Below are 22,893 nucleotides of genomic sequence, written 5' to 3'. Positions count from 1 at the left end.
TATTAACTATATATAATTATACCCTTTTTTGCCCATTTTCAATGAGCGCAGGGTATAATTAAAAAAAACAGTATCGATCACATTAACTGATGCATCGCTTATATGCGAATTGTGTTGATTTCATGTGTTTACGTAGATTAATATATGTTTACTTAGACGCCCTTACATATTAGATACATACCCGCCTGCATCATACGAACAAACTAATTGCTGTCGCCTCATAAGCGGAGGTTTTATTAAATAACTTCACTGTTTCGTATTCAACCTTGTTGAACATGATTTGCAGTAAATCTCATTGTGCCAGAAAAGGCAACCTCTTTGAAAATGTCAAGCTATATGATGCAGAAGTCTAATCCGGTCGGTTCCGACAGCAGAAAGATGCATCTGTGCAAAGTTCTGGATGATAGCTAGACTCCTTCTATGCGTGACACACTACATGACAAGCTTATAATACCCTTTAGAAGGGTATAAAAAAATATCGACGCTCTCATAACTGGCAGACGCTGAAAAAATGTGAAAGCAACAACAAAATGTTTATTGGCTCAAAACGGAGCGTCAAAATAGCACAAGTCGCACACATGTCGGGCCCTTCACACACCAGTGGGTAAGTTTGGGTGCGTGTGTGCGTGTGTGCGTGTGTGCGTGTGTGGGTGTGTCCTGTACACAGTCCAACGTAATGAAATTGTTGCTCAAACATTGTGCTCACATCGCTTATATGAATATGATGCTCTAGCAGAGACAACATCAATAACAAATTCCTCAGTCGTTGCGCATAATTTGGCCATTTAATAAAGGACTAGTTGAGATTTTAATTGCCTTTGGTAACATGAAGTTGGCAGGGGTATGTCAGTGGATAGACATGTTGCATGCACCGACTGCCCCAGTAATTAACAAACAGAAATGCAGCAAAGTCTGCTCAACTATCAACTGCTATCTAGTAAAACTGCATAAATAATTACAAAGCGAGTTCTAAGATAGCATTTCATTTTTGTTTGTTTTCAGTATTATGATTTATTCACGTTTCTGACCACTTCGAACAGTCAACCTGGGTTTTCACATTCATTTTCGTTCGAGCCTTGGTTCATTCTTTTTATTTTTACCAAATATATAATTCGTTTTTTTAAATATTAAAAATTTTATTTATCAATATTGTTGGACTAATATATTGATGGATTGATAGAATGACAAATTGTTGGATTGATTGATTAATATATCGAAGGTGCGATGTATTGAATTGATCTAATGATTATATTCATTTATTGATGTATTGATATTGATGGATTAAGATATCGAAGCAACCATATTTTGATAGATTGACAGACTGATATATTGGCTAATTTATATAAATTCTATATACTGATGTATATTGATTGATTTCAAATACAAGGATCTAAATATTGATGAACTAACATATAAATTGATTGATTAATATATTGATGGTTTGCTGATTAATATATTGATGGTGCAAAATTGATATTTTGATAGATTCATATACTGATGGGGTGATACATTGACTGATTGATATGTTAATGGATTGATTATACGATTAGTTGATATATTTTTTGTCTAAATATTGATATACTGCTATTTATTTATTTGTGGATCGAAATTATATTAATTGATTGATATATTGATGGCTTAACATGTTGATTGGATGGATACATATATTGTTTCGTTTGATTTTTTTTTATTTTTGATTTTTGTCAGAAACTAAATAATTTTGCAGCAATAATTTTATTTGAGATTGGATACGGCACAGAAATTTCTCAACGAATTTAAATGGAATTAAAATCGCAAAGCCAAGTGAAGTTCAGAAATGTACTTAATATTAATGCAAATCAATTTAAACATAAAAACTTTAATTGAAATTGAAGTTGATATAGACACGCACTGTTCCCAGTCACAAATATATACCACTTTTTTATACCCTAGAGGATACGTAACGCTTCTGTTCGCTGCATACTTCCTGCCTTGGGACATTTTTTGCTGGAGCCCAAATTAAATTCAACTTTTGAAGCAATTTATGAAATTTGCACGCAATTCAATTGTTTCATTGTTATATTGTTGTTTTTGTCGCTACTTGCGCTTTGATGGTGCACAACTCGCCAGAGAGGGGGAAGAGAGCGAGAGAGATGCGGAACTAATAGCAAGAGTGCCGGTTCGGCGGGTGGCTAGTTGGTTTGGGCGCGCAGCGACAACAGCGGCCAATAACAATAACAATTTGCCACTCAATTAGCGTGGCCATTACTGAAAAATCCACTTAAGTATGCAATGATAAAAATTCAAAAGCGAATTGTCCGCCCCCAAATGTTGTATCTCTATGAGCCGAACAATTCGGTGCCTTTTCTTGCATACCATTCTATCTATATATAAATTCCTTTTTTTTTTTTTTGTATGTATACACAGTCTGTAAATTTTGATTTTTTCATTTATAACAAAACATATTTACATATCTATATATATTTATCTTTTTGCCTTGGCCAGGGTCTCGAGCGCATCGTGGTGAATAGCGGCTGTGCAAGTGCAGCGCCTACCGCAGCTGAAGCCACGGGAAGTGTTGCGGGTGGTGGAGTTGGCGATGCTGGACCTGGAACTGGAGCTGGAGCTGGAGCTGTGGTCACACCGCAGTTGCGACATAAAATTGAAAAACTTGCGCTCGAATTGCTGAAAATGGAAAATGAGAAATTTTCAATTCCAGCATTGAAATTGCTTTTGTCCTGCATGTATGTGGGTAAGTACTGGCAGAGAAATCGAAAAGAAACAGGAAGCGGCAGCAACAACACTTATAAAGGCAAACAATACAAGAAAAATATGTGCGTGGGGCATAAGAAGACAGTTGAAAATATTTTGTAATTTTATTTAATGTCGCAACAGCCGCAAAAAACCAATTATTGTCGCTGTTGTTGTCAGAGCATCAACCAGAGACTTGCAAGGCGGGGCAGGGCGGGGCAAGGCCAATGTGGTGCAGGTCTCTAGCGGCTATCAAGCTGAATCGATTGTGGCTTCAATTTGAGCTGCTTTAAGCAAGAGTCCAAAGGAAATGACTGAATCATATGCATTAAATTTGTTTACACTCTCTCATTGAGTTTCAGGTTTACCGCTTGAGTGTTCCGCTGGCCAAAAGTCAATGTGCCGTGTGTCCATTTTATTTTGCTGACCCTGGCCAACAGTTTGTTGTTTCTGCCGCCCATTTTGGCCATGACCGAATGTGTGTGTGTGTGTGTGTGCGTGTAAGCTCATGCTTGGGTAATTGCTGTCAATACTTGTGGAATACTTTGCTGGCCAGCTGCCCTTGCTGGTCAGTTGGCCAGTTGGCCAGTTGGCTGGCAGGACAACAATTATTTCTCTTGTTGCCGTTATTAGCGCAATTTTCGGCCAATTATTAGCGTTGAGAAGTGTTTGACACTTCAACACATGCAGTGCAATGCATTACCCCTTTTAAAATGTAAGAATGGGTATAATATATTTGCGCAAATCAATATTGCAGACAGCAGAAGTCAGCAAACATGAGGTATGCATGACCGGATCTGTCTGTCTGAACGTCTTCATCTGGAAGCCTTCGAAAACGCCGCCCATCAGTTTACGTATAGTGCTCACCAATCAAATTAATTTCAAATCATCAATAACTCCCCGTGTTCCCCAGAATTAATAAATATCTATATTCAGCTCTTTTTCGTCTTTAACAACTGGCTATATGGTATCTGCAAGTCAAGCACTCTCAACCTTTGCACTCTCTTTTAAAATTCTGAAATGTTAGCCAAGGGGATCTCTTGGGGCACAGTTCAAATATTGTTCGTGTTCTTATTTACTAAGCAGGACTCCCCTACCCGACCGTGCATTTGGCGTTTCATTAGCGAACACATATCTTTCCACAAAAACAACAATAATGTTTATATCGACTCGATCTGCAGGCATAGTTCTCTTCCTTTTTGGGAATGGTTGACATTGACTTTGTAATAGGCGCAGTTGTTGCCTTAAAGCTTGTGTCTCTGGCCAATTGGCTTAGCTGGAAACCATTTAGTAGCGGTTACTTTAACTGGCTTAGGATAGAGCTTGCTCGCCCGCACACCCCGCCCCTAACATATTGGCTGCCCCTACTCTGCTTTGTTTTTGGCTCTGTATTTTGCTTGCTGGCACTTTATTCAACTTTAAACTTGAAGTTTAGCTTTGCAGCCCGAGAGAGTAAATGTGTGCAGCAGCTTTTGGCCAAAACAATGGCGGCAATGTGCATAAATATGGCACAGGATGCGAGCCTGGATGCGCTGGCCAACGCCATACGGGAGTACGCATCTAGATGTATTTTTCTTGCACTTTGTCAGACGCGATGCGCCATTCGATTTCGGGTCCTTGGCAAATGCGCACAGCATGCAAATCCTTTGAAAAATGTCAATGTTTGCGCTGGCTGCGTACTACGCCCCCTTTCCAGACCCCAAACGAGCAGTTTGCCAGCAAATGGCGTTGTTTAGGCTCTCGCAGACAAAGTGCAGTAAAGCGGAAGTTGGCCATTGCGTTGGCACGCGCTTTTTGCCCGTTCGTTAGCCTGGTTTATTAAAGTGTTTGGCGGCGCAAGAAGCAAAAAAACAAAAAAAAAAAACGAATAAACAAAGGCTGAAGACCAAAACGCACGCCCACAATAACAGAAAAAATAGGCGCCTCTACGCCGAGCAATACGCAATAATAAATATTTGCGGCTATATTGGGCGTCCTTTAAGGGCCAGGACAACGCTACAAAACTTACTTTTTTTCGATGCAATGTTTTTGTCATTGTCTGTTGTTGATTTTTTTGTTCGTCTTTCTTAAACGAATTTTACAGTTTGTTAGTTTTTTTTGTTGTTGTTTCAACATGGCTAACGGCATTTGTGGCGCGCGTAATTGTGGCCAACAGCAGCAGCAGCAACAGCAGTCCTGCCCCGACCTAGGCCAACAGCAGCCAGCAACAATGTTAAGCTGCTAAGAGCAAAAGGCCAAAGTTGGCGCTGGCCAGGCGCGCTCATTGTAAATAATTCGCGCACGCGAAAGCCAAATGCAGCCACACGTGAGGCAGCCGAAGCTTAGTGCTGCCACACACACACACACACACACACAGACACACACACTCACACAGCGACATGCCACACACAGCTGCAACAACAACAACAACAACTACTTTTGTCAAAAGTTTGCCAACAGCAAAACCGACAACATTTCTCACCTCTGCAGTAAAAGCTTTGCACATTAATTTGCCAAGCTTCTAATACAACCCAAACCTGGCAGAGGCAGCTCATTACCAAAATTATTCCCATGAAAGAACTGAAAAATGTGCACTCAATCACATAAGTGTATTATCGATAGGGCTTTCCATTTTTTGTAGCCCTTACTAAATGGGTATTTCAACGTATCGAGAACTCTTCGAAATTTCATTTGGAATTAGCATTTAATAATCTGTCTGTAATCTCAATGAGCGTCGCATGCCCTGTAGAAGTGCTAAAGCGGGTATATAGATCACATTCAAATTGCCAACTCAGATTTTATAGAATATAGATGCTGCTTGTCCATGTCCATTCTATCCGTAGAAAAGCGTGGATATTGGAGTATATTTTATTTTATTTATTTACAATATTATATGACATAATTAATTATCAATCAGATCATAATTTTCAGCTTTTAGAAAACATTTTTTGTTTTAATGCATTTTAAATATAAATCGTAAACTATTTTTGTTTGTAGGCTTCTTAAGAAAAATAATATTCGAATTTTTTTTTAAAGTCAGGTGGAAAAAACTTAGGTTTCTTTTGTATACAACCTGTGAGCTACTTAATGCTAGCACCGCACTTTGTAGCCTATTACAGAGTAATACTATTTTTAGTTGAACGTACTCCACTTGCAGTTCTGAGACCTGTTTGAATGAATCTACATATAGAACTTTACTCTTTCGCTCTGCAGCTCGTAAACAAACAAATAAACTTTGGTAAACAGCAACGATTACAAAAACGAATCCAGACACGCACACACTTTCACACACACACACACAGCCATCCTTACACACCTATACAGAGTGTATATTGAGGAGGAGACGCGTCAAGTTGTCTGGCTGTTTGGCTGGATAGGTTTGCGAATGGAGCGGGTTGCTCTGGGCCGAAAGAGCAAGAGCAAAAATCCATAAAATTTAAAATGTAAATTTATGTGTGTCCTGCAGGAAGTGTGAGCATTGATGTTGCTCCTTGCCGCGAGCCTGATAAATAATGGTCAATAGCTGTGTGTGTGTGTGTGGATGTTAATTGTAAAGTTGTAGCTTGTCACACGTTCTATATTTTAATATCGGATCCCATTGTCTTGCAGGTTCGTCGACTCAACTGGAAAACACGGAGCTATCAAATGGAATTGTGCAGGATGATCCGGAGATAATCGCGCTGCAAAGCGATAAAGTCGATATACTTTTGCATTGTATTAAATCATCGAGTCGAGACGCCGCCTGGATTTATGGACAAGTACTGTGCCAAATTATACGTGATTTAGTGCCGCCAAATGAAATATTGACGAAGGTCATAAAGGAGTTCCTGGCCATAAATCAGCCGCATGGCGATGTTATTGCCACGATTGTGTATCAGGTGAGTAGCAGCCAAATCTGCTGGCCAACTGCTCAGTGGGTCTGCTGGTCAGCTCCAGAGCTGGCAAAGGTAAAGACGTCGTCACCTCTTCTTGCCCAGCAGCAGCAGCAGCAGCTACTCGTGCGTGTCTCTGTGTGTATTTGTGTGTGTGTGTGTGTGTGTGTGATTGTGTGAGTTTCAGGTCGTCCATTTTGGTTGCTTTGGGTAGCTTTATGGGCCTCTGCTGCTGTGGCTGTGGCTTGAGACTGGTGCGAAGCAAATGCACCGCTAATATCTGGCCTGACCAGCAGGCGAAAGGGTAAAATAGTTGCCTTCAGTTGTTAGTTGCCGGCTCTGCTGTGTCTCGGTGTGTGTGTGTGTGTGTGTGTGCTTGGAATTTGTTGGCAGCTTGAAAATTAATGGAATTCATGGCTACAGCTTGGCCCCTGACCAGACCAAAACGTACGCAACTATGTGGGTCAGTGCGAAGCAACCAATGTGGTGCCATAACATTTTTTTCATTAGATTCAAGGTTGCCCAGTGGGCGTGAGTCCAGCTCTGCCCGTCCGTCCGTCCGTCCGTCCGTCCGTGTGTGTGTGCATGAAAATTAATAAAAAGGCAAAGACTAGCAGCATTGTACTTACTGCCTAGGCAGGAGCAACAGCAGCCACCTGGCTTAAAGCGCAAATTGCACTGTCATTTGGGGCGAGTTAACTAACTGAGGCAAGCAGCGGAATTTCATTAGCCCAGCCTTGCCACAAAATATGTGCTGCACGCCCTTTTGTTTGCCCACTTTGTTGCACTCAGTTTCGAGTCTTGTAATCAAACATTTCTGTTGCTTTTTGCCTTTTTTTTTGGCTAACGCTTTCACTACAAACAAGTAAAAGTGGTCAGTTCGGGAGTCGCCGACTAAGAGATACCCTAAAAGCACCACCAAGCAGATTTTATCATCCTAAAGACGTCCCTTAGTCTCGCCATATGCAAAATGTATTGTTAAATAACTTTGGTGTTTATTGTCCGATCTTTATGGAATGTCCAACGCATAAATATGTCATACGAATGTGTGTAAATACCAAAGTCCATGACTTTACCTGTATAAATGAGTTTTTGGAGAAGGAATCCAAATTCTGGATACAAGAAACTGATTTAAAACCAATTTCATCTACTTCATCGGGCACAAGAGGGAGCTAAGTTAAAGTATTCAAGTCTGGGTCTGTTATAGTCTCTGAGATCGACGCGTTAAAACAGATGATCGGATTTGAATAGACTTAATGGAGAAGCCATCAGAAGCCCACACGTAACATAATCCTGCACATAACAATGATACCCTCATATTAAGTGTATTAGCAAATTCCACTAAAGTATTTTTTGTTATACTTCTTTGTTCCGTTTCGTGTCTACGTGCTTTTTCAGGTGTTTCGCTCGGCTATCGACTCATCGTTCCTGCAAATGCTGCAGGACTGGCTGATCTGTACGCTGCCAACATTTTTGGACCAGCCGGAGCTGCAAGGTGTCTGGGGTCTGAGCGTCATCTTTTTATCCGCTTCCATAAATCTGCATTTGATTAAACTATTTCCGCTGGTGGTCGGCATTGGTGCCGCATCCGCCAGCGGCAACGTCTCGACTGCCGCCTGCGCGGCAATGGCACCACGGAAATTGGGTCAACACGAAATTGCATTGTTCGTGACAGCTGCACAAGATTTTCATGCGAAATTGAGTGCCGAGCAGAAGTTGCGCTTTCGCGAGGCCTTCAGGAACTACGAGCAGAGTCAGGTCTATGCGTCCATGTTGCAGCGCCTCTGATAGCGTTAAAATCTGAATAGAGCACCCAAGGATTTCGCAACGGTTTTGGCAAAAAAAAAAAACAAAATAATCGAAAAAAAAAACATCTTGCGCCCAGGACAAGCGCAAGCGTGAATAACTAATTGCTCTGCTCGGCTCGGCTCGACGCTGGCGCTTGCAAAGTTCAGACGGATGTCCTCCAACTCCTTGTCGTCCTACTCGAGCCAGGCGAAAGTTCTTTAATAGTTTGCGAATTCAAAATTAATTTATGGTTTACATTATGTGTAACTAATATTTAAATTATTGCCACCCCGCCCATTCCCCCCTCCCTTCACTCTCTATCTAACGCTCGCTCGAAACTTTAACGAGCCGCAATTAATTCCTGAGTCGCTACTCTCTGCCGCCATTTAGAAAATTGTGTTCTTGTCGGTTATTCGCGAAAGTTTTTTCATTTATGTATTGGCTTGTTCTGGCTGAGCGGGGAGCGCATGCAGTCGTTAGTATGCCGCTTAATCAATTGCTAGTTAATTAAATTACAAATTCCATAATTCCATAAGTCTTAATTGGCGTGCACCCCAAAAATTGTAACCAGCGATCAACTTATATTCCAATTGTAACTCAAATGTATTGTTCAAAGTCTTAAAAACACGTTTATATAATAAAATTCAAGCTTATTATGATGTTGTTATTTGGGATTATTCTGGATTCTTACCCATGCTTTATTCGGGTATATGCTGAGAGTTTGTTAAGGCTCCTCTCAGTAAGGACTTTTTAAGCAACATTTTTTGCAATTTAAACTGTGCTGCAAATATTTTTTGAACTTTTGCACTTTTACCTTTAGATGTTGCTACTGCTGCCTGTTCTTTTTCTTCTTATGGGGCATGTAACACAGTATTTTTGAGCTGCAGCTAAGCGCATTAAAATTGACAAAATGCCACTCAAAAAGTATCGTAAAACTTGTTGGCTGCAAAAAAAAAGAATGTTTTGCAAGGCAACGACTTACAGCTACACTGCCATATTGAGCATCTTGATTTTGTTTTAAAAAAAACAGCGTATACTGCGCCTTAAAATCAATCTGCAGCCCGTTTGGAATCTATGTTGGATGTCGCTAAATAAATGTTAGGCATGAGAAACAAATGCCTGAAGATGTGCCTAATCTGAGAGACAACTATTTTAATATAATTTTCATTTTTAAAGATACGAATCGTCAACGATTTTACAGTTTTTAACGACGCGGGCCAATATACATGTACCCTAGCTAATATGCCCCCATGACAGGTATTGTGAATTGTAGAGTACGAATAGAAAGATTTTCCGCCATTTTGTGACTTACAGAAGTTGCACAAACACTGCCAAGCCAACCCGTTGGCTGTATTTGAGAGCAAAAATTGACAGATCAACTTTTTTGCTGCATGCGTATATGTGTTGTGCGTGTGTGTGTTTGTGCGTTAGTATGTGTGCGTGTGCAAACCGGAAATTTGCCAGTTGAGCGCAAATCGAAAAAGCAACGCTTCAAAATTAAGTGTAAAGTTGTTGCACATCGTTCATTTTTTTTTTTGTGCGCCTTATGCAATCGAGCACAACATATTCAAGGTAGGCGGGTGTGGGTGTGTGTTAAGACAATGTCCTTTGCTGCGATTATGCGACACGCCAAAAGGCAATTTGGCTGTCGCTTTGGCCATAAACTGCAACATTTCGGCTATCAGCATTTGGTTACGGTTCATTTGGCCAAATAGCCATAACGGCGGGTACAGGCACAGATTGTCGCTGCCAGTTCGCCCGCTGCCCGTTGCCCATTGGCCGCTGCCAATTGATGTGGCACAGCGAGCAATGTGCCACAGCAACTGAATCAGGTGTGCGAGAGACGCCATGACCTGCGCCTTCGTGCAGCTGCCGTTCGTGTTTCAATGCCAGCGTTGCGCTCTCTTCGTCGCTGTTAACTGTAGCCATTGCGAAATTCACCACTTTTCGGAGTTGCGCTCTTTCTGAAAGGCCGCTCTTAAAGCTACGAACGCTCTTCCAAACGCTCTCTCTCACTCTCGCGCTCTCTGCTGCTCTTGCTGTTATGACTAGGTCAGTAGTGCGACTGTTTCATGCCGTTTCGTTTCAGCTGCTTTGTATGCAGGCCAGCACAAAGATATGCTACAATTTCTGAATGTTCATCACACGCACACACACACACACGTGCACAGGAACGACACTGTTACACTTACAGTTATGATTATGATTATTGTTATGATGATAACATTGTTGCCATTGTTGTTGCTGGTGCTATTGTCGTAGTAGTTGTTGTTGTTGTTAGCGGTATTCTCAACACCGTTATTGTTTAGCTATTTGCTTGGGCGCTACAATGACTTAAGACCACAGCCAGTGTGTCCACTGTAGCGTGCGCTGTAATGGCGCCAATAGTTGTGGCTCATTGAACAGACATACACTCAGACACACTCACACACACACAGACTGTCACTTTACGCACAGTCATAATATTATCTATTGAACAACACCTGCTTTTCGCTTACCTGCAACAGCTTTGAGCAACTAATTTGAAATTTTAATTACATTGGCAGCGGCGATGAAGTGTCGCTTGTCAGCGACTGATACGCCTTAATTACGCCACCTTGGCGAGACAACAGCTCAACCTTAGCGACACCCCCGTCCACGCCCACATCACGTGTAAAGTCAACGCCCCAAATTGTGGCCTTACACTGGACGCGCGCACGCTTATTAAAACTGAATTAATTATGCAAAACTGCGAACAGCTCGATTTCCCTTTTCCCAAAAAACCGGAGCCAATACACGAAACACAAGACGAACGCTGCATAATTAATTCAGCTCCTTGTCCGGCGGCCCGCAAATGCAATCAAAACGCCTGCACAACTTGCCAAAATGCGGACCAAGTCGAATCCAAAACTTAAAGCTGGCCAGAAATGCGATCTTACGCTTAGGCTGTGCCTCTACGAGTGTTGCCGGAGAGTTTCAGCTGCAGCGTTGCCAGCCGCATCAATGCCTATCAATAAGTGCATGAATGACTGAATAAACGAATGGACACGCATAAGCTTGCCAGATTGCTGCGATTTCAAATTCAAATATGCGACAACTGCTGTGTGCGCTCTCTTCGTGCGGGTGGGAACGCCTTGTCCCCCGACAAGTATTTCAATTTCGCGTTTTCCACATCACTTCATAGACAATTAGGCGCCAGCAGCGCGCATTTTCAGAACACTTTGCAATAGTTTTGAGTTACTTTGAGTTATTGGAAATGCTGCATCTTACAAAGAAATAAAATAATATTGGATTTCTTGTTTATTTCATTTATTGTTTACATTGAATTAGCAAAAAGCTGCGCAATTAACAGTTTTGTTTACATTTGGCAACGCCCCACTGCACACGACTGCGCGTGGCCCATAACAAGCGTTAACTCGTAGGGAGTTCGATTTGCCTATATATAGTACATCTATACCTAAGTCTAAATACATATACAACTGGATGATTCAAATAGCTATCGCGATTTGAAATGCGCGCTTTATTTTGATCAGAGTTTTACTTTGTTGCTGTGCTGGAAACTTCGGTCCTTTCATTTTGGGCATCGGACGTTAATTAACGGCACATGCTCAGCCCCATAATCGGCCGCATTTAGCCGGTTGGCCGCGTTCCAGCGTCCGCGAGGCAATCAATCTGCCACCTTCTCCCACTCCCCCTGCTGTTGCCAGTCGGTCAATCACAATTCGATACATACTACATATTATTGGGGCTGTCGCCGATTTTTGGTTGTCGTCGCATTGGCGCTTACATGCCCGTCGTGGAGGTCCTGCCGCAGGACGTCTTGCGCGGCGGCGGCAAATCAGATGTGTAATTGTGGTAGCGATTCGAGCAGTTAATGGCCTACGGAGAAATGAAAGATGAAATGCGAGAAATGTGTCGGGCATAAGTTAATGCTAAAAATACATAAAATAACGACGAGTAAATTGTGCCAGGTCCGGGGGCCCCAAAATGTTTGATTAATGATACGTCCTGGATGCACGCTGCCTTGGCAATTCCCCTATCAAACCTGCTGCCCCACACAATGGACTGTGGCTTTGCATTTGAATGATTAGATTTGATTCAATATTCAATTATTTAACTGGTTTGAGGTGTTGAAATGCGCACAGTTTATCTGTGGGTCCATACCCGCCCCTATCGGCACAGTCCCTTCTATTCCGTTGGGCGTTTGCATATAAATGATTTATGAATTTGCGCTCTGATTGAACCGTCCGAAATTGTTGATTAGTGCGCCGTCATAGAACAACAACAACAATAGCAAAAAGCAACAATGAGAACAACAACAACAACAACAACAATCGCACAGACTCTGGAATTTCAATGCAGTCGCTCAAGGGAAATAAGTTACGGTTTTTGGGCCCCATCAATCGATGGAACCATACACAAATACATGTGTGTGTCTGAGTGTGCATCTACCTGTATTTGCATTTTGATTATGGCGCATACTAAGTAACGGAATGCATGCACAGCATTTACTGCAAAATTATCGAATAATTGCGCTGCCAAATGCTTTATCCCATATCTCTTTGCATTAATATTAATTATACAACTGTTTTAAAAAAATACATTGGTCTGATGTAGCCTAAGCATAATGCACAGATCACACACACAGGCACAACACAGAGCGCAGTGGCTGTTGGGCACGACGTAGGAGTCGTTTAGGAACCATCGATTATTTTGGTCGGAGACGTCGCGGATGTGGCTGGAAAACCTGCTTTAGCTCGGCCGAATTAAAAGTTCTTGGAAAATAAACAATTTTTTTAGTTTCATCTGGTAAGGCTTACAATAAAACAAAACATTAAAATTCGAAACTTCTTTTTAAACTATTACTCGAATAAATTAAATTCGATTTTCTATTTAAATGCTTTTTTGGACTCTTACGAATCATAACTATTGATTGGCTTTAAAAATAATAATGTACTAAAGTTTGACCAAACTTGGCAAATATTTTGAAAAATAGACTTTATGCTGAAGGCAGCAATATTTGAGTAATATATCTTTTGGAACTTGCCCGGATCAGCGTCTCAGAAAGAGGAGTTTTGGCCATGCGTGAATCGGCAATCAGTTGGCCAATTATTTACTCGGTGCAAACAGTTCGCATATATAGATTAAATCAGAATTCATTCTATTATGGTAATAAGAGGAAAATGTAAATACATTTCTGACTAAAAACATTTAAAATAAATTGTAAATAGTTCATGCCTATTTTTCATTACATTATTTTATATTAATATGTGATTATCAGCACAGGTAAATATCAATAAAGTAAACGTTAATTAAAAGAATAAAGTAAATACAGCATGACGGTGAATGTGTACAAATAAATTTGAGTTCATATTTAATCTGGGACAATTGAATTAAATCGGTTTTTGGCCAAAATCGATGGGAGACTCCACACTCCACATCCTAAAACAAAAAAACATTGACACACTTTTGACTAATTGCATAATGGACGAGCTGTCAGCCGAGCAATTAGCCAATTTGATAGGCTAATAGGTGCGTTCAATACCTGTCTGGACAAGGATTTAAAGCTACAAAAAGTGATAACAAAAAATGGAAAACAAAAATAAAACCACATGCGCCTCGCACAATAAACCAACACAATAGCCGGCGCCAACGCAGCAATTTAATTAATGTAATTAATCTAATTTAATGACTTGACAAACACATCAATTAGCGCCGCGCGAGGGACGCAGGTCGCATGGAGAACGGCCAGGCTCAATTTATATGCAAAGTGCCGAAGCAGGACTTTGCGCAAAGTGGAAAAAAACTGCGCCAACAGCAGCAACAGCAACAGCAACAACAACAGCAAAAACATTCAAAACAAAACAAATTAAAATATTAAAATTAGGCCACAAAATGATTGAAAGGAAATGCTACAGACGGCTTTGGCATCGATGGCAGCAACTCGACTCCAGACACCCACTCTATAGTCAATGGGTCTGCCGCACCGACTGTCTGTCCCTAAAGTAATTAAAAGTAAGTAAAGCATAGTGTACCCCACCTCCGCCCACCTCCGAGTGCCCACGGAATGCCACGAATTCGGTTTTATTTTGATTTTTTCCCTACGTTTTGTACTTATGTAAATGGCCACCGAGCAAAGGAATTAATGTGCGCAGCAAGTGAGTTGAATTGGAATGAGCCGAGGTGGCCGGCACATAAAGTGTATTCCCGGGTCCGGCAGAGTCCTGCGGGGCGTGGACACGTGGGCTTGTTGTTGGTGTCAACGAACCTATTGCGATTTGCATAAAATGCTATAATAACTAAATGCTACAGCTTGTGCTGCTCCCAAGCCAGCGCCAATTTGATGCAATGTGCGTACTATTTAAAATTCCATATTTCAACATTTTCGCTGTGTAAGATAATGCCAAACATTCATCTCGCACAATTGCCAAAAATAGAAATTCTTTCCAATGCGAACCGATTTGATTGAATTTGATTGCCTGGGCTGTTTGGCTCGTTTCATAATTTTGCTGTAAAATTTTGGTATTTATAACGCAATTGTTGGGCGCGTCCACGTCCCACGCGGCGTATGCTCGTTTTTCGCACTTAACTCATTAAGGCAGCCGCCTACCGCTGGCAAATGTTTGGGCATTGCGCGCGTTTTTCTAATATTATTTTATGTGATTTTTTTTCCCCTGTCTGACTGTTGGCAGCGTAAATAATTTAATTGAATTATCGATGGAAACATTTGAAAGAACTAAAAGCACATTTGAGATCAAATCAAATACCTGACGTTTTTACAGCTGCATGGAAAATAACGCCAAGAAAATACTTTTAAAATCTGTATAAATCCACAAATTGGGTCGAGGGCAGCCACTTAAAAAAGCCATATGAAAAATGCATGGCAAAGAGAACGAAAAAAAAAAGAGAAGAGCCAAACAATTCAATTGGCAACAAGCAAAGCATTGACCCAGCACTCACGGCACAACACGACGGGAAGAGCTTAACAATAGCTTGGCTGGTTTGGCAATCCAGGTCTGTGCACTCACCTTGTAGAAGGCCTTGCGAAAATTGTCTGAGAGAAAGGCGTAGAGCAGCGGATTGATGCAGGAGCTGGTGTACGCCATGGTATGGGCCACTATCTGCAGTATGACATTAAACATGCTGTTTATTTCATACATGTCCAGCGCCTTCAGCAGTAGTATTAGCTGCGAACACAAAGGGAATGAACGATTGGAAAATCTTAATTAAGCTAAAGTGTAAAAACTCACCTGCACGGGCAGCCAGAGCGAGGCGAAGGCAATGACCACAACAACCACCAGACGGGTGACCCGTTTGCGACCACGCTGCGACTCCTTGGACATGCGCACGCCTGTGCCCTGATGCCAGAGGCGCATTATCATGCGCACATACAATCCACTGATGACCATCAGGGGCAGCAGATACGAGCTTATGAAGAAGCTCACCTGAAAGGTGCTCAGATCAAGGACATCGTTGTCTATGAAGCGGCACATGGCGTAGGTGACGTTCGTCTGGTTATCATAGTCGACCTGTCCAAAACAAACGTACATTTGTATATGCAAATATATATAACTACAGTATTACGCATACGTCATGTGGGCTGACATTTTCATGGCTTTGACGTTCATAAATAAGCCAAATAACAGGAGGAGAGAGTGTATGAAAAGCAAAACACGTGCAAATAGCTGGCATAACTAAAACGCACTATCTGCGAGCCCTGGACACTGTCTGTGACAGGCGAATAACATATTTGCCTCTTCACATGACGCACTCACTATTTGGGCACCCGCCGCCATTCACCGCACCTGACTCAGGTCTGCTCAGCTGGGTCATAAACTACTGTCGTAAAAAAAATATTCACCAGGCCAGCTTTTTGTTTACAATTTTGTTTACAGCACAGTCGCAGCGCATTGATAATATAAAATACTATTAAAAACTCTACAGAAATGCATACCAAGAACGATTATTTATGGCCCCTCTTGTTGTTGTTGTTGTTGTTGTTACAAGCAGCTAAACAATGCCCCAAAATGTTGGCCAAGGAGATTTGTGCCAATTGATTTGCCCTCAGGCTAAAGCAGCGCAGTAGAAAGTTACATATGTGTTTAATTAGTTGTATTTAAATGGTATTTTCATGTTCTTAACTCAACAACAACAAGAGCAACGGCAACAAGTTGGCTCTGTTGTGATTTTTAATGCGATTTTGTTGTTAAGTGTGTCAAAAATCTCTTTATCCATAAACAAAAAAGCAGACAAAGAACTGACCCAACTCAAGTGGCTCTGCGATAAGGCATAAACAGCTGTCAATCAATGCCGTAATAGATCATCTATATTTAATGTTCATATTACGACGGGCATATGCGCCGCAATTCGCGGCCCCTATTCTTTATAGGGTATAGGCGGCAAATAGATATTGATGCACAGCGGCTGGTATGCTGCTCGCATCTGTTATTGTTATTGTTATTATTTTCCTTTTCTTTTTTTTTTGGTTTTTTGTTGTAGACAATAGATAACAGTATGTAATATGAATATAATTAATAGCTAACTGTTAATTAACATGTTGATCAAACATGAGTTAATTATGCCATTTTATCGCACGTTTTGCTTTTGTTTGCATGCACATGTGAGAGTGTGGTGAGTGTGTGTGTGTGTTTGTTATCGACACACACTCACACACACACATAAATATTCAATTTGGGCTGCTATTTGGCCAGCTTAATCCTCGGGCCAAGCAAAACAAACAAACAACAAAAGCGACGCAGCCAAAAGTCCGGGCGTGAAAAAAGGAGCGTGAAATACCATTTAATAAAATATCAAGTTACAATAACAACACAACAACAAAAACAAATACAACGAATGCACAGCAAATGGTCCATTTCATTGATAAAGACGCCAACGGCGATAAGATACGTTTAATTACGGGCGACTATTTGATTATGAATAGGCCTCAACCACACTCATGGGTGCGAAAAACAAAATGAACCCAACCTCACACACACTCCCGTATACACACACTCTCTCTCTCCCTGGAAAATGTATCTGTAAGTAGAAATGTAGCCAACAGTATGGGAATTGCGTTGTATTTTTGCTAATGCACTTCGTTGAAGTATTAAAGGAAAGCCATTAAGAGGTCGCAGTTGACCCAGACATTTCCAGCTAATAAGCTGATTAGGATTTTCCGAACATTATTCAAATTAACGCTTGCTAAATGTACACAAATGGCTCTGGTCTGAAGTACTTAAATAACCTAAGCATATAACTACGCGATGAAAGAGCAGCTTTTGATTCTGCTTGCAATGTTGCCCCATTCGAATTTTATAAACATTTAACTTTCTTTCTGATTATTTTACATTTATGCTGAAATTATAGCTGCAAACAGTGCCAAATAGAATGCTGAAATTGTGTGTAGTCCATTAAATACTAATGTGGCTTAAACAGCTGAGTTGAGTCACGGGATTATAATTGATCCAGATAGAACTGGCTTGTATTGGTGATAAACATATAAACGTATAGGTAAATAAATAGAAAATATTTATATATTTACACAAAGTTGGTCAATACGATCTCGAAACTTAAACTTTTCTAATTTAAATAATAATATTTATGTTTGTACCTAATACCGCATCTGCTTTAAATAATCATCAGCATTTTCTTTAAACTTGTTTCGCTTAATTTTTTCCAAAATAATTATTATATTTAAGTGCCATTGGCAGGAAATTGCGAATTAATTAAAAAGAAATAATTGAAGACATTTAAAATAAATATAAATTCGATTCATTTGATTGCTAGCCCACAAAAGTTTTACTCCATCCATTGGCTAAACAAAGAAATTTCCACGTCTAGATGTGTCTATTGTTGTTTGTTTGGCGGCGCTTATTAAACAATTAACTTGTTGTTCGCACTCAGGGCATTGATCATAAAAACATTATCGCCTTTATGGCAAATGGATAAATGATGGCAAGGCGAGCATTAAATGCGCACTCTACCCAGAAACCAGAACTCAGCATCAAGGTCATATCGCCAGAGACTTATCATACGCAGCGTATGCCCAGCCTGTAGCCTGTTGCCTGTCTGTCTGTTTGTGTGTCTGTGATCAATGATCCATTAGATTTTGGGGCAACTGAATAAGCAGAATAAGAAATCAAACTGCAAATTGTAAATAGATGTAGCGCATATGAATTGGAGATGGTATTGGCCATATGACCGGCAACTGTTTCGCTCGTGTGTGTTCTGTATCAGGTCTATAATTAAAATTTATGCATTTCAAATAGCAAATTAGTAACAAAAACAGAACAGGCGCCCGCATCTAGAGAATTCTGAATATAAACACGTAAATGTGAAAAGAAAGAATAAACTTAAATAAAAACAAAAAACAATAACAAAATAAAAACGTGGGCAGGCAGGTAAAGGCCAAAGCCAGATCCACAACAAAAGTGTTTTTGCCCACTGACGTGGAGCAGCAGCTCGAGACATCTAACGAGGTGCCGATGATGCGAAGCAATAAATTTTAGCTGGCCTCCGTTATTCGCAGCACATTCGGGCACAGCAGGCAACAGCCCTGAGGCTGGACGGAACACACACACACTTACCACCACATCATGCGCAAAGGTGACCGGCATGGAGACAGTCAGCACCACCGTCCAGAGCGTAAATATGGCTATCTTTGTGATATGCTCGGTGCGCAGCATGCGAGAGCGTATGGGATGAACGACGGCCAAGAAGCGATCGATGGACATCAGGACGAGCGTATAGATGGAAGCATAAGCGGTAACCACTATCAAATACTGGACACTGCGGCACCACATCTTGCCAAAGGGCCAATGCTGGGTCACATAGTCGATTGCCGTGAACGGTACGCAGAAGATGACGAACAGCAGATCGGCTGCGGCTAGGTTGACAATCAGCAGATTTGTTGTGGAGTGCATGTTCTTGTTCAGCAGCACCACCAGTATGACCAACAGGTTGCCAAAGAAACCCGAGATGGCAATGATGCCAAAAAAGATTGGCACCAGCCAGCGCACAGTGGCCCGTATGGCCTCCGCCTCGGCGTAGAATGAGGATAGAGTTGAATTGTCTAAGTTGCTGCTCGCTGTGGTCAGCTCCAGCTGCGACTCCAGCCAGCTGCTGTTGCTGGGCATGGCCACGGTTATGTTGCTTAGGTTCATGCTGTGGCGCTTTCTGTCTACAGTTTTCTATTGATTTTTAATTGCCCCAACGCTCATTACATTTCCTTTTTTGGTTGCCGCACACAATACGCGGGTGAAACATTTTCCTTTCTTATAATTTTATTTAATTTTGCTTTTTGCTTTTTCAATTTGGCAGTCGCCTTTGTCGCGACAGTTTTTCCGTTGTATTTTCACGGTTCGTCGGGTTCAAATAACAAATTTCCAATTAAACGATTTTGGCCAAGCAGCAGTTGACAATGACCAGCACGATAGAATCGAAGAATGTTTATATATATTTTTCTTTTATTTTTTCTTCTTTTTTTTTATTTCAATTATCATGCACAATAATCCGCAGGGAACAACAGCGGCGACATTGTCCGAGCGAAGCAAACAGCACCAGCTTAATTCGCGGACTACCACACGTAGCTGTCCCCAAAGACAATTTGGAGCCACACCAATGCACACACACCAGCACACACACACGCAGCAGCAGCAGCAGCACAATAATGGCTAACGGTAATTGTAAGAAGGTAAGACAACAAGAAAACGTCAGCAAGTGCCCACGGTACGTTTTGGCCCCCCCTTTAAGGACGCCAGCGGCGACGCAGCTTAACCGTGTCACGCCCTAGCTAAACGCTATGCCTTTGTGGCAGCTGCACCCACACACTATAAATTGCTTATGATGTCTTCGGAAATTTGTTATTGACAAATCGACAGCGTCAATTTTGGTGGCGCAACTCGCGCAGCTGCCACACCAAATTGTGCTTCACAGCACGACAAAAAATATGATTAGAATGTTGTTGATGTTCGCGAAATTATATTCATTTTTTGTATTTTTATTTTTATATTTTGGATAAATCCCAAAATTCAAACTGCACGCGTTCGTTACCAGCGCACAACTGATGCCAGTGCCGCAAAAGATTCGCAGTCGACAACGGCGGCGGCAGCAGTAATAACAACAGCTGTATCTGTGTGTTTGTGTGTGTGCGTGTGTGGCTGTGTAGTATATGGCTGCCAGCGCCCTGGCCGCCGCTTGCTCCGCCCAACAGCCAATTCCTGGCCAGCGTTAACTGTTTATTTAGCTAGCTGGGCGGCCGCGCAAACAGCTGGCAACAATAGCCGGCCACAGCCAAACGCTCGGCAACATATTGTTTTTCGTGTATGGTCACCACGGTGACAGCTTCAGCTACTGCTGCCACAGCCGCTGCCGCTGCCGCTGTCGCTGCCTGTGTTGCGCAGCTGGATATCGACGCTGCCAACTGCGCTCCATGGTGCTTAACTTCACTGATTAACTGAAGCGTCCGAAGGCAGAAAAAAAAGAGGAAAAATGAAAATAAAATAAACACAAATTCCGTCAGACAATGGCACGCGCTACGTTTTCCACTCGGCCGCCTGCCTCCGCCCACTTTTGTTGTCCGGGGTCGCTTATCTCAACGATTTTATCGCGCACCTTTGGAGCGCTGCGGCGCACCGCAGAATGTAGCCAAGCTGGAGCCGAACAGCTGCTGCTGTCGCTGACTGGGTTAAGCCAAGCACCGACAGCCCATTTACATGCCTATCATGGCCAGAGACGGGCGACTGGGCCATTCACCTGTCATTGCCAGCTTGACGAGTTGGCGTCAGCGGCGACGCCGAAGCTGGCGCTGACAATGACGCAGACGCAGCATCGCAGCTGCGGCTTAATTGTCGCACAGCATTTGCGTTGACGGCAGCGGCCACGCCTCAATGGGCCGCCCGTGGGAGTGGGCAACAACAATTTGGCCAGATTAAACACGAATTAAGCATCGCCTGAAAAAGCAGAACATCAGCAAAATAAAATAAAAAAAAAACGCACAAGAAAATAAACAAAATGAACAGGATTCTAAAAGAGCAAAAGTTATAACCATGTATATTTAATGCGCAGCACAGAGCATTTAATGAAGTCTTTAATCTTTAATGCCTGCCAAAAAATAAAAACGAAATACCAAATGTACTTTCTCACAACTTAGCTGACTAAACATCACATACAAAGTCGGAATTCAATAGAGAAGGCCGTCAAATAAAATTTGCGCCAAAACTAGGAAAGGTTCATAGCCGTCGATTAAATTAAATATACATTTATTTTACAAAAAATGCTGCATATCTTAAGGCGCGGCAAATTCATTTAAATGTTAGCGAAACGAATTTTATTTTTGCATAAATTTCACAGACATTTTTTATTTTTTTGCAGCACTCCAAGCTCTAAGCTCTATGTACAAGGATTTTATAATCTTACCAATTTGATAACTGAAAACTTAACAAATTCAATTATTTCATGGTCCAAATCAACTTTAAGATTTGATCGATTTCATCAGCGTTCAGAATTCAGAATTAACAGCAACTCAAATACCATATATTTTCGTCGTTCTGATATTATGTTTGTTATGCTAAAATGAAAAGCGTGCTTTTCTAAATAAATTAGCATCTGAATAAATGACAACCAAACAACACACACGCAACACACACATACACCCACTCAACGCACACACAGGGTACAGATTTTTGAAACGCATAACATTTACTGCCAGGCCCACGTTTGGCCCATTTCTAGCCGTTATTAAAAGTTAAGCAAACAGTTTGGCTGTGCCAAAACTTTCGATGTGATTGAAATGTTTGTAAACTAGGTACAACAAGAGAACACACGCACATATATATTAAATACACACACACACACACATACGTACGCTCGCACGCACACACAAATATTAAAAATGCGTTGCAATGTTGTCGGGTCGGGTTATTTCATTTTTTAGCATAATCATGTGCGAGGCCTGAGATATATGGCCTGAAATGGTAGTCTAGCGTTAATAACAAAGCAACAATGGGCACAGCACTGAAATTACTTATCGAAAATGTGTCAGAATCAAAATAAAAATTTGGGATCAAAATAATATTCGAGAATATGTATATTCACAAAGAAATCTACAAGATAAAGTTTTATAAAGTGTACTATTTAAAATGAGTCTCAAGTTATATTTATGTAAATAAATTACCATGCCGCCCACGGTTAACTGTCTGGCTGGTTAGTTCTATTATCATTCCACAGACACTTGATGCCCGAAATGATGGATTATCGCCTTTCCCGTGCTATCGTAATATTTTCATATTATATTATTTTTAGTCTACATCCATTATGTGTGCCGTTGTGAGACGGTAAACGGGTTTGGCAAACTTTTTGTGGACCAACAGAATTAATAAATGTAAATCGGCAGGAAACTGTCCAGAAAGCGGGCAAATCCTTAAACCGTACTAACAGCCGCATTAATCGGCATTTCTCGGAAAAAGGGTTCACAGTTGTGCACAGCTTTTGCTATTTAATCATTCAAATTGACTTTCTTGCCTGATGGCCGTTAATTTTGAAATCC

General features: G+C 41.4%; 2 protein-coding genes across 2 annotated transcripts in view; one reads left to right on the top strand and one right to left on the bottom strand.

Moving 5' to 3' along the window:
- htt (huntingtin) overlaps positions 1 to 9,025 on the top strand; it is a 50,184-nt gene extending 41,159 nt beyond the window's left edge. The window contains exons 27-29 of the mRNA XM_064695176.1: positions 2,485 to 2,731; positions 6,319 to 6,587; positions 7,980 to 9,025. Of these exons, the coding sequence (XP_064551246.1) occupies positions 2,485 to 2,731; positions 6,319 to 6,587; positions 7,980 to 8,369 (906 nt within the window). The 3' untranslated portion in view covers positions 8,370 to 9,025. The remainder of the gene's footprint in view (positions 1 to 2,484; positions 2,732 to 6,318; positions 6,588 to 7,979) is intronic.
- Positions 9,026 to 11,630: 2,605 nt separating this feature from the next.
- On the bottom strand, positions 11,631 to 19,973 carry AstA-R2 (Allatostatin A receptor 2). The gene is made up of 4 exons (XM_064694268.1): positions 18,935 to 19,973; positions 15,599 to 15,877; positions 15,377 to 15,535; positions 11,631 to 12,227 (listed from the first exon to the last, which is right to left on the bottom strand). The coding sequence occupies exons 1-4, from the start codon at positions 19,508 to 19,510 to the stop codon at positions 12,132 to 12,134; spliced, it is 1,110 nt and encodes a 369-aa protein (XP_064550338.1). The 5' UTR covers positions 19,511 to 19,973; the 3' UTR covers positions 11,631 to 12,131.
- Positions 19,974 to 22,893: the final 2,920 nt, after the last annotated feature.

Source organism: Drosophila montana, unplaced genomic scaffold (genome assembly GCF_035044405.1).
Source record: "Drosophila montana isolate Dmon_TW-CO22-7 unplaced genomic scaffold, ASM3504440v1 contig_3733_1, whole genome shotgun sequence".
NCBI classification, from domain to species: Eukaryota; Metazoa; Arthropoda; class Insecta; order Diptera; family Drosophilidae; genus Drosophila; species Drosophila montana.
The sequence above is the reverse complement of the archived record's forward strand: the minus strand, read 5'-3'. Positions and strand labels throughout refer to the sequence as shown.